The following is a 12799-nucleotide window of genomic DNA, read 5'->3' on the forward strand; positions in this document are numbered from 1 at the left end:
TGTCAAGTATTTTCCGCACATTTTCAAATGAGCATTATCTAATTTTAAATGTGTCATGACTTATAAATGCCTGGGTAGGTTCGGGCTTAGTAAATACTTACAACGGGCATTCTTTTAACTGTTTACTTGCTTGGTGAATGCTTAGAAAGGTTTTCATTTAGACTAACTAGGGTGTGCCCGTTGCAAACTTTATCAACAGTGAGTCTAAAATATCTTGCTACAATATTTCAAATGGGTAACGGGATTACAGCAATCTCCTTGCATGCAGGCTTTTGTCGCCAACTATGGTTTTATTACTAGCGTTTTTTATTTCCGGTCTTGCAACATTTGAGGGCAAGCGCGGGGGGCGTGACAGGGGGGCCAGAAAAACGTTGAGGTGCGACGATGCAAGTTTCTGTTTTCTAGCAGGAGGCTTTGTCCAGTAGAAGAACGGATGTGGCGGTGCTTCAGAGGCTGACAGGAAACCAGAGAGATGCTGGCGGGCCTGCTGCGTCACAGCTCCGGCGCCTGTCTCTCGCGCGGCCCTGCTGGAAGTGGACCAGGGGATGGCTGTGACAGGCTGGGGACGGACCAATGGATCCTACCGGTAAGGCTCCACATGGACTGCAAAGCGGGGAAGCTTAGGCAGACCTTGTGAGCAAAGTGCCAAGTAAATGCAGCCATGCTTATTCCAAAATGAAAGTGCTGCGTCTTTATTCTTCTTGCTTCTAGTTACAGGTGAGATAGGGAAGTGCAGTGATGACAACGCCCGCCATCAGCACCCACTCATCCGGTCTCTCGTGGACCTCGGTCGCTCTTCCATTCATGCATTTACCACTCTGCCTCCATCCCAGCAATACAGATACCGCAGTTTACAATCACCATTGGCATGGGGGATGGGAGGGTGTGGGGGTGGTGGGGTACCGTGGTGGAGAGATAGGTACCAATGCAGAGGCGATAAATCCCATTCATAAATACCACTGCCATGCACTCACTTATGTGGTGTGGTGGCGTGGGCTCCCCAGATATTGATGAGAAGGAACACTGTGCACCTGGACTTTGCACGATCAGGGATCTGCTTCCTTTGGATTTCAAGAGGTGTTGGACTACAGCTCCAATTAGCCCTAACCAACATAGTCGACTCAATGGTAATGGTGAAGGAATGTGTGTGGGGGTGGAGGGATTTGGCCCTAAACATCTCAGGAGCTTCAGGTTACAGGCCCCTGACTTAAGGCATTAACCAAGAGCTTCGGGAGGTCGTTTGACCTGATGTTGTCTGGATGATGACACAGGTGGTGTTCTCATCAACATGTGGTGGCGAGATTCATTTTGAGGTATGGGTGCCAATATTCGTAAAAGTTGTTGAAAAGATGTAACATACTGCAGCATTTTGATGTGCCATTTATTGTGACCAAACTAATCTGAAGCACGGCCCATTTAATGCTCGTCCCTGCAATTGCTCTGTGTCCATTTTAATAAAGCATAATCACCCCAAATGTGTTAAGTTTCACACCGCTAAATAAGGGTTAATTGTTTAACACCACTTATTGCACTAAAGGGTGTTTTTTAACAGTTTTTCAGACATAGCTGGCACGTGGAGTAGGATTTTGTCTGCCTGCCCCTTGATGCTCTGCCTGCAAACAACAAAATAATGTTTACAAACATGTATTTTTCGTGCTGGCGTACATTCATTGCATTCCTATGGAATCCACCTGTTTGTAGCAACTGCTAAACACACCTGTTTTCCATAGGAATCCATTGTAGATGCCTGCCGTAAGCCTACATTGCAGGAGGCATTCACATTTTTTGCACTACAAAATGTACTACTACTTTTTTTTAGGCAATTTTGCCTGTTTTAGTGCTTTCTCCTTGCACTTTTTAGTGCAAATGCCGAGAATTGCACACCGGGGACCGCATTGAACGAAAGTTCAAACCTTGGCAATTGCCTTCATGCAATTTTATCTTTGTATTTAAAAAAAAAATAAAAGTGAGGACTATTGTGTTTGCATTTCTGCAAAGGTTTGAAATCAGTGCCACAGATCACTGGTGTGAAATAGAGTGGCAAGGCTTGGTCTAGAAGTGGGAGGCACAGACATCGCTTTCATAGCTCTTGGTTTCCCTTTGATCGATTCCTTTATTGCTTTTAAGTGTTTTTTTATAAAGTTCCACTCTCACTAAAAAGCTTCATAGCGCTGCACATAAATAGTTACAGCACGGATAAAAACATCAACTCCGCATTAAGAATAAAACATACATAGGATGGATGATACTGTCGTGCAAAATGCAGAGACAAGTTAACATATACCCCAAAACACTCCAGATACTGTTATTAAAAAAACATGTTTTCTTTCCTAAATGCCATTAAGGAAGATACTCACAGTTGCATGGCTGCAAGGGCATCCATAAAAAGGAAGTTCGGTCATGAATGCAGTCACCCTTGTATTTTGTTTGCTAACTGCACAGTTGATGCTAGCGTGTACGTTTCGGTTTTTACTGATTTTTACACAGACAGAAACCAATGTTCCCTTTCGGTATTTATTTATAAAAACCGGTAAAACGCGGAACTGGAGGTCTCTTGCTTAGGTCTCTAGGTTACCAGCCATGCCTTTCAGTCCAATGTCTGTGGAAAGTAAGATGACGGAATGGCTTTAAAGGTGAATTTCTTTGTATTTCAAGATATAGAAATGGCTGCAGAGATGTTTTGGATTGAGGCTTGATGTACAAGAACCTAGCTCACGAGCCTCCCATTGGGTATCCATGCACTACATGTTTTCATTTAATACTAGTTGTGACTTTTATGTTTACACAGCAACCAAAAAAAAGAGGATAAATGCAGATAAAATAAGCAAAAAATAAATAAATACAGATGGAAAGGCTGGAATAATAAATACCATGAAAACCGGGATCCTTACTGATGAACAAGGCAGCACGTTTTGAAGTGAATGCATGCTCTGTAAAGTTATAGCATTTGTTTTACATTTCCTCCTGTCTGAAGGCGCAGTTTTTTGTTAATAGCAATATAGCAAATGCCCGAGGTTTGCTCTTTTTTTAGTGTGCAAAAATCATTGTAAATGTCCAGTCTTTATTGTGCACTTATGCCTGTTTGTACCCGCATCCCGGTGTTGGCATATGCGGCAACCGAGGCACACGTGATTTAGTTAAGTGGAGAAGCCAGGATTGGCCTCCCAAATTCTGGTGTAACAGACCCCGTTTTTGCAGTGCAGGCGAAAGGATTTATGCGGCTTCAGGCGGCGCTTCCTTCTGGCCAGATTAGATAATTGTAGGCCAAAACAGCACCCGCTGCTCTCAACCGAACAGGTGCCTAGAATTGCCTTGCTGTATGTAGCAGCAGCCTGGTAACTTAGCCCAATAGACCACAGCTCCTTCTGCGCCTCTTTCTGGTTGCCTGGCCTGCAAGCAGCCCCCCATTGGTCCTGCTATCTCTGAAATGGGCCCAGCATTTTCTGGTTGCTCTATTTTTCTGAATGCCATTAATAATATTATCAGTAGAATTTCCCGGGGTATAGAAACAGGTATTCTGCCCAGCACTAATAGATTTATTGATCAACAAGTTTTTATACAACGTACATGCATTGCAACATTTATACAGATGTCAAAACAATACACGTTTAGTAGCAAATTAAATATGCAAGGCTAATGTGAAATAAAGGGCCCTTTTATAGCAGACTATTATTTTGGAAGCCTCGTAGCCCATGGTTCTGCAAAAAAAGAGAATGGAGTTAGTGAGGTAAAGGGAGGGGGGGGGCGGGGTGCAAAACCTGTTTGGTGGATGTGTGGCCGCCAGAAGTATCCGAATCTTGTACGCCAGGGTTATTCTACATGGTTGGACGGTGTTAATTGTTATTGTCCACCCCCACGCCCAATACCCAACTAACAGTTAGCTCAAGGAAGTATTAGCCCTTATTTGATATCTACCAAGTACTTAAGAGCCTGTCATCTCGCTATTGTGTCTGTTCAGGGGCTTAGTCAACGTTGCCCATAAACAGTGACACTGGCCCAAGGTCACCAAATTGAGATTAATGACCATCTAAACCAATAAGGATATTGATCACCTCCACAAGCATCTAAAGAAACACGTGTAGTCATTCACACTGTCAGGTTGACACTGAAACCTGACCAACCGATTGTACCAAAAGGTAATTATTGAGTGGTGAGTTTTTATTTAGTTCACAGGACATGTTCATTTGGGGTGTTCCCATGCAGAAGAATACGAAGTGTCTCGCTAACAATTGAACTCTGAGCACGGGCTAAATAAGCAGGATGGGATTCGTCAGTGTGCTGGTGGTGGTCACACGACTCTGGTGGTAGGTGGCTGATTAAACGCCTACATTTGAAAATACCTTTGCAGGTTTGCTATTTTGTTTACACTTTGGTGTTAGGAAAAGGGAACATGGAAAAAGAAATATGTTGTGATTATTTGAAAGAATGTGACGTATACAAATAATGTTACTCACATACATATATTTATTTTTTTCCTTCCCTGCAAGCCATCTCTGTTCCCGTATCTGGTGTGTATTATATTCTCTCTGATTCGGTTTCGATTGGTGTCTTTGGCACCATAATGTGGAAAGGCAATCATTGTACACATTTTTTTCTTGGATACAAAAATGCTTTAATATGGTCTTGAATTGAAAATGTTACACGTATTGTATTGTCTGAATATGTTGGTGTCTGGTAACAAAGCCTTGAAGAAGAGTTTAGGAGTAGAGGTCGAAATACGTGTTGGCAATCCAGTAAAAAAATATATACACTGAATTCTGAGTAGTGCTTCCATTTAGAGAACTATATGTTTTGAGGATAAGCATCTTGATTTTCCTTAACTAAATTAGAGGGGGTGTCACAGATGGTCATTAATCCGATTGTCAAGATCAATTAGCAGCCTGTCGCGCCTTGAAACACTTGTGCAGGGGCGCGTTATATAATCATACTGAGACATCTTGAGAGCATCTTGTTTGGAGGTGGCAGGGCATATGTGATGGGGCTAAAGGTGTTGCAGGCCATGCAGTTACCCCCCCAGTGGCTCAGCAGAGATTAAGGAGGAGTTGGTGCTAGCAGATGTAAAGCTGCCACTTCAGATGGAGGTCCGTGTATCTGATGCAAAGGTGCTAGTAGACCGAAAGGCGAGTACTTTTTTTATGGAAGGAGAGGTAGTGTGGGGGCTCTTAATGAGTCCTGTAATTGCAGTTCAACGCCAGGCTGAACCTGTCTGCTGTCGGTCTGAAAGTGGAGGTGCTGTTGTGGTGTTATCCGTCTGGAGGAGGTGTTCTTGCTGTTCTAGTTCCATTTTATGATTTTATAGATGGTGTTGATCTTTCAAGTCTGATTAGGAGAATTTAGGGAGACCGCGGCAACTGAGTCCAATCCCGAGTCTGTTTTTGATTTAAACAGTTTGTGCAGGTCTATTTGCACTTATGGGTGAGTCTGACTGGCTTGTGCCTCTATTTAATTCTTTTTTTTATCAGGTCGGTCCTCTGCTGGGGCTATGGGTCCAAGTTCGTAATGGCTATTAAGCTGTAAAAGTCTGAATGATCGACATTAGGAAGTTGCGGGTCCCAGTCGAGGTGTAAAGTATGTTTTAAGGATCCGGTAGGCATGTTGTTTGGAAGGTGCCATGCCATGTTTGTCTAGAAAATCTTTGAAAACGTATCTGTTTTTCAAAAGAATAGAAACTCTTCCTCTGTGCTCAGTCACCTGTGCATTGAGTATCGCAGCCATGAGAAATAAGATGCTCCTTGGAGTTTCTGATTAAAGTGTGGCACTGCTACTATGCCACATTGCTGGGGCAAAGTGTTCTTAAAACACATCTCGCAGTAGCAATTGCAGAAGACACCAGTAACAGGAGAGGTCCCTGTATGAACGTGCCAATCGGATCTGAGCAAATAGTGTGAAAACTACATTGGATGACCTTTTCACAGTGAAAGAAGGGCACAGTGCAAATCCACACATCATGATGATGATTCATGATGCAGTTGTGATACAACCATAAGAAAACCAGCAAAAATGTAATAATGACTATGAGCCAAGTGACTAACAACGCTATGCTTTGCTCTCCCACCTGCACAGGTGGGGGGTAGGCACACCCGTGGCAAATTTTGGGTGTGTTCAGCAGTATAAGAGTGTGTAATGTGAATGCACCTGCTTGAGGCTCTTCATCTACTTGCCAACCATTGTACAAGTTGCTATCTGAAGTACACTGATCCCACCACTCCTTGCTTCCCTTCACTCTTTCCCTAAAGAATCCAATCTTGAATAACAGGCCAACATATAATATTCCAAATAAATTGTGCTGGTAATGCTTGAGATTTGTGTTTTCATAATCTGCCATTGGTATCCCTTACTGTTATGTTTAGTGCCAAATTTCATGATGGCTGTTTTTGCAGGATTTGGAGTCAGATTGTGCGTGACTGCAAATTCCTCAAAAAGTAGAAGCTTTGTTTGCAGCCCACCCGGAGTAGGATTGAAGATAATATCTACGAACGCTACCCATTTTAGGCGCAACAAGCCAATTTTGACAGAAAACAGGTTTGTGTGATCCCATTGTTTATCAAGATCAGAAAGGTACAGATTAAAAAATGTTGCCGCAAGATTGCAGCCTTGCTTAAGACCAATAGATGTTCTGATTGGCTTGGTAGTTCTGCCATCGACTGAGATTTTAATTTTATAGGAAGTGTTGGTGTGAAGTTTGATAAACCAGTATAATACCATAGGAATTCCCATGTTCATCTTATTCCACAAAAGACTTCGTACGACATTGTCAAATGCTGATGACATATCTATCAGGGCTATGTAAACAGGATAGGAATTCTTTCCACTTGTACCTGCTATCATATGAGCCATAATAGCAGCATTCAAAGAGGTGCTCATACCCTTCCTGAAGCCTGTTTGATATTTCGAGTAAAGGTTGTTTTTCTCAATACATGTTTCAAGGTCGTATAGAAGCAGAATTGCAAACAGTTTAGCATCCGTGTCAATTAGGGAAATGGCCCGATAATTCTGTGGTAAGGTAGCGTTGCCCTTTTCGAATATCGGTACAATATTTGCTGTGGACCATGATGGAGGAATGATTCCTGTATTGATGATGGCATCGAATTTAATTTTCAAAATGCCTGCCCAAAACTCAGGATCAGCTTTGTAGAGGCAGGGTGGAAGGCCTTCGGGGCCTGCTGCTTTAGAATAAGATATTCTTGAGATGGCCCATTTGAGATTTTCCATTGACCATTCGAAGCAGGCGATCTTACTATAACACAGAAATACATCTGGTGCAGATTCGAATTTTATTGGAAGATGGAATTTATCTGTGATATAGTCATGCCATGTATGCTCAGATATACAGTTGGTCATGGCCATCACAACACTTTTATTTTCACTTTTAATTGTGCGCCAAATTGCTCGGGTATCGTGTGACGATATTGCTCTTATTAATTCACAGTTCTCTCTGTTGTATTTGAGAATGCGAGCGTGTCTGAGATTCTGCTTGTATACCTTCAGGATTTGTATCCGCATATTCCGGCAATACAGTACTCACAGACCACCTGTCTTAAGTTGTCTCAGTGCCTTATTTTTCCCTCTTTTTAAAAGCATACAAGTGGAATCAAAAGGATGGGGATGATCTTTCTTAATGTGCCTTTTCCTAAAATGAATGAGTGCGTTGTTAATCAATTCGAAGTGCCAATCAATTAATGGCCTTTCTATATTAGTGGTTTCGTGCCCTGGCAATTGCTTTTTTTGCGAAACATACCTGACGAATTGCTGGCACAGACCCTGACTCCATCTAATGGATACTAGGGGGTGATCGATCTCCACTAAAGCCAAAGCTGGCTCAATCGTCAGTAATTCGCACTCCAATTTCAGAGTACAGGAGATCCATGCCTGGTCACTAGATAAAATCTGACTAGTGTGAAGAGATGAGGTAAGTAGGGATAGGGATCGAGTAACATATATGGTCAATGTTTTGGTTCCCTGAGTCCATGTAATTTGTGAATTCGTATCGTTATTCCCAACCATATCCATATCCCAATCAGATAGTAGCTCTCTAAATTTCGCTTCCCTTCCATGTGATAGATGGGAGGTTTTTAATGTTCCAAACTCACTGGGGTCTCTACAATCGCAATTGAAATCACTGCCTATGATGATCTCAAGGGATTGATGTTGGCTGGATATGTTTTCAAGGCAATCAAGTTCACCCAGCATTACATCAATTGTAACACAAACTGGATTCCAATAGATTGACACTATTAGAATTAGAGGGTATTTTGATTGGTTAATATCCACGAGTACACCCAGTAAACTCGCTGATTCCCATATCCACTTTGAATAAAAGTTAACAGAATTATTAATTGCAATTGCGAGCCCCCCAGATGGCCGGCCTTGTAAAGACCGCTTTGCATGCATACAATACGTGGTAAACCCTGGTATTGAAAAGTAGCCCATTTTCATTGTTTCCTGCAATAATAAGATTGTGGGTTGGTTTTCAAAAGAAAGTGATGAGTACCAACCCATGAAATAAGCAAAGCCACATGTATTCCACGAGAGGAGATTTAGTACAGTGTTTTCGGGATGCTATGGGGCAGAAGGCGAGGTTTTGGTTCCCAAAATAGCAGTAAGCATTGGTTCGAGCCATGGGATACCTTTTGTTGTAGCTACAAGATTCAATAACACATGTAAGTCACAATCAACAATGGAATCGGGTTTTTGAACACTCTCCTGTCGCCGACATCTCAGCAACAGCAGGATTAATATATGCCAAGAAGTCATCGCAGTTGATTCAAATTCAAAAGTAGATGGGTTGAATCCCTGATTTTTTTTAACTCGGCTCATTTAAACCAGAGAAATTTCAAAATGGTCTCAGAGCTCAAGTAACACATATCTCTAAAGTTATTAGTCTGAGCCCTAGAAACTCTCAAAATATCCTCCGATTTAACCATTCTCAATTGGGGGATTTGTGAGAATAAGGCCAAAATAAATGATCGATTAATGCACTTCCCCGCAGTAGAGACCTTGTCTCCCTCTAGACCAATGAGGTAGAGTTTTTTTTTTTTATTATAAAATCCACCTCGGATGGTTTCTCAAGAATTTTCTCTTCGATTCGAGAGGGAGGCATAACTTCCACCCTGACCATCTGCGGTGGATGTGGAAGTAGCAAGTTAGTTAGTGATTCGGCATTCAAAGAACCATCGTATGACTTTTCTCAGTATTTCAAGTATATTGTGATGGGAATTCACTGCAGGAGGTTTTTCAAGGATTTTCTGTTCAATTCGGGAAGGAGGCATAAATTCCACCCTAACCATCTGCGGTGGAAGAGATGGTAACGCCTTATTATTTCAGAATCATATCATATATAGCTTTCCTCAATATTTCAAGTGTGTCCTGTTGGGACTTCCCTAGGTCTTTGTTATTTTCAGGAAGATATCTACCAAGTGCTGGCCCATGTATGAAAATGTGATTAGGAGCAAATGTGGTTTTTGCCACCTCACTATCAGTTAGAGTTAAGCCTAGAAGTGACAGTGGGTGCCTTGACACTCATTGACTAGTGAGGAGAACTTGCCCTTACCATTTGTCATACTTGGGGTAATGGCATTACTTAAACAGGGCACATTGTCAAGTTTGGTAACCTTGCCCTTACCATTTATCATACTTGACGTATTGACATTACTGAGGTCAATTTTATTAAAATCTGTCTCTGAGCAACATGGTACCTCAGTGCATACGGCACTATATGATTTTCTCCGGGGAAGATTGAGCTCATTATTGGTTTTGGGATCATTGTTAGTTATATGATGTTCGAATGTAATATCTCTTCTGGTGGTGCAACTTCTACCGGAAATCGGAAAATAGCTGTTCAAATTTGGTTTAGAGTTTTGGATAGGAACAGTTTCAATCCCTTTACCATCTATTCCAGTAGCACTTGTTTCAAGAGTAGTCAGAGGAGTTTTGACAAGTTTGTTGAGAGGAGCAGACTTAGTAATTGTTGATTTTACAGGTTCCATTAATTTTTGGGAAGTAGTTTCAATCTTTTTAATTCTAGGTGCTATTTTTGATTTCAGTCTTGGGGTCAGTATAAGTGCCTCCTGACTTTCTTTCGACAATTGCTGTAATTCAATGCTTTCCTCATCAGAGATTACTATCACCGTTTCCTGTCCTTCAGTCCGAAAACCATCAGATGACAGGGATACAGGATTGTTAACCTCATTATTGATATTCTTTTTGGCCAAAGCTTCCTTTCTCCTCTTGTCATATCTTTTCACTGCTCAAGTGAGTCTTTTTTACACGACGTGACAAGAAAGTGAAGTTCTCATCAGTGTGAGCATTCCTGTTCCTTCTAATGCTGCTCATTGAGTACTTTCACCAAGGTCGAGGGACTATCAGGAGAATCGACCGGTTGGACTAACTTGGCTAGTTGGGAGGAAAATGTTAAGTTCATTGCCTCTACTGATGCTTTAAGTTCTTTTATTTCATGATTGCAGTTGTACAGCGCAGAGGCAAGGGAGATGGCTGAAGGAAGGGTAAGGAGAGGCCATGCCTCATGACAAGATTGTGTACCTTTTTTCAAATGGAGCTGGAACAGGGTTAGTGGGGGGATTTGATGGAGGTTGGCCATTGATGGATCTAATAGTATCAGCAGCGATTATAAACCATTTCCATTGTCCATTTGGGAACATAAATGATGTAAGGTCACTTTTACATCCTTCAGTTCCAAATGGGTCAGGTCATGTCCCTTGTCCAATAAGTCAAGTATTTTTATAATCACTGGAAAGGTGCATGGAGATCGTAGATCTTTCTCAACAGTGTTGGTAGAACCTCCTGACTGTGCAATTTGAGAAGGCTTCATGAATACATCAGCCGAAACAGAAGAATATGATAGAGGCGGTGGCAGCAATTCATTATTAATCTCTTGAGAGTCCCTATGGGGCTCATTTACAAAACTTTGGTTACATGATGATTGATTTACCAAATGATTCATTTTTGAAGAGCCAAAGGCAAGCGGAGTTAACATACCGATGGCACGGGACACCTGGTCGTCCATGGCAACCATGTTTCTCATAGTAAAGTCGTACTGATCGTTAGGAAGTTGGTTAATCAGTGGAAATTTAGAGCAGCTTCCATATACTTCATCGGGAGGCCGTCCTACAGAACCGTTTGCATTCCTATTGAAGGGTGACTATGAGGAAATGGGGGTAGATGGAAGACTCGCTTCATTAGCATGTATCATGGCTACATGCGAGGCAAGACTTGTGCAACCCCTAATCTCCCCAGGACTACTTAAAGTCAGAGCATCTAGGACAGCAGGTTCGATATAGGATGTGCGGCCTCGGCAAACGAGCGAGTCAATGCTATTTGGTGTGAGTGCAATTGCGCCCAATTCATTGCACCGACCACTCCGAAAGCCGCCTGCCATGTTCACAAATGGAGAAGATTTTTCAAAGTTATTCAGCAAAGGACAGGTTAACAATGGGTTAAACTAGCAGTATTCAAACATAAATACAAGACAAGTACGTAGTATGTTGAAAAAGGTGAAGAAGGCAACTCACCCTGCAGTGTTAGACTTGAACACTTACTCACTTTTCCCCATTTGAGCCCCGGGGGAATATTTTAGGTGTAAGTAGTGCAGCACAACACCGAAGCAGCGAACAGCAAACAGTACTTTTGCTGTACTTCTCTGTGTGCGCGCGGTGTGCTGGTAAATGAGAATATAAGGAAAGGAAATGGGCGTCACACAACCAGGAGGTGGGGCCACAGTTCAGGAAACACCTTAGGCAAGATAGAAGTAAAAAATGTGTTAAAGACCAGCTTACTACTGGATAACAAAGTAACACGGGGCACACGCAGTTATAATGGTCTCCAAAGTAACATGAGGCACACGCAGTCACCTCCTTGGATGCTTGGCAGGGTCAGGCAAAGCTGTGTTGCAGTTAAAGACGTCCTCCAAGGGGGAAGCAAACACGTTGCCCCAGACGAACTTGCTTCAAAGCACAAAGTTCAGATGTTGGGCACAAAAACCGGCATGAATTCACCACAGCAAACAGTACTTTTTCTGTACTTCTTGGTGCGTTGGTAAGTGAGAATATAAGGAAAGGAAATGTGCGTCACACAACCAGGAGGTGGGGCCACAGTTCAGGAAACACCTTGCCAGTTGCAGGTTAGCACTAGAAGGCCGACGTGCGGTCTCGCTCGTAATCCTCACTCCTTTACAATATTACTTAATGAGCAGAAACGTATGTTCCCGACTGAATGCGGCTAGTGCAGCTAATACAGCTGCCTGCCTCTAACTGCCAGTAACTGCTTTCCACTCAATTTTCCACACCAAATTGGCTTTAGACAAGGTGTGGGGACCACAACAGCAGGTTTTGTATTGGACCATCTGCAGCAGCTGGTATGGCAGAAAAAGGTAGATCAAATATTTTTTGATTAGTGCTGACTTCATGTTGGCATTTGACAAAGTGAATCGTTTCTTATTATGGAAAAAACTGAATAACTGAGGGATTCCTAGTAACTTATTGAATATTCTCATATGCCTCCACAGTAAACATACTTTGAATGTCATACTCAGTCAACAGGGAAATATTAAGCAGCCCATTCCAGATGAGAACGGCCTGCATCAGGGGTGTGTCCTGGACCTCCTTAATTTTTACTTGGGGGATCTTGGAGAATTTTTGGTTAAATCTGCATTAGTTTCTCCAGTGGTCCTTGGTTACAAGGTACACTGGATTATGTATGCAGATGATATCTTGTTGATTGATTGTACTAGAGTGTGAATTTCTTGAATGTTGCAAGCCTGTGAACAATATTTGGGAGATAATGC

The 12799-nt window shown here is 42.2% G+C and overlaps 1 protein-coding gene across 3 annotated transcripts in view; it reads left to right on the plus strand.

The window, feature by feature from the left end:
- Positions 1-398: 398 nt before the first annotated feature.
- LAT2 (linker for activation of T cells family member 2) overlaps positions 399-12799 on the plus strand; it is a 320642-nt gene continuing 308241 nt past the window's right edge. Inside the window, exon 1 of one of the 3 annotated variants that reach the window (XM_069614739.1) lies at positions 399-586. In XM_069614739.1, coding sequence (XP_069470840.1) covers positions 574-586 — 13 coding nt within the window. In that variant the 5' untranslated portion in view covers positions 399-573. Of the gene's footprint in view, positions 587-6398; positions 6523-12799 lie in introns of those variants that run through there. The other 2 variants (XM_069614737.1, XM_069614738.1) reach the window with 2 other exon arrangements.

The sequence above is a fragment of the Ambystoma mexicanum genome, chromosome 9 (assembly GCF_040938575.1).
Source record: "Ambystoma mexicanum isolate Mex_15411 chromosome 9, UKY_AmexF1_1, whole genome shotgun sequence".
NCBI lineage: Eukaryota > Metazoa > Chordata > Amphibia > Caudata > Ambystomatidae > Ambystoma > Ambystoma mexicanum.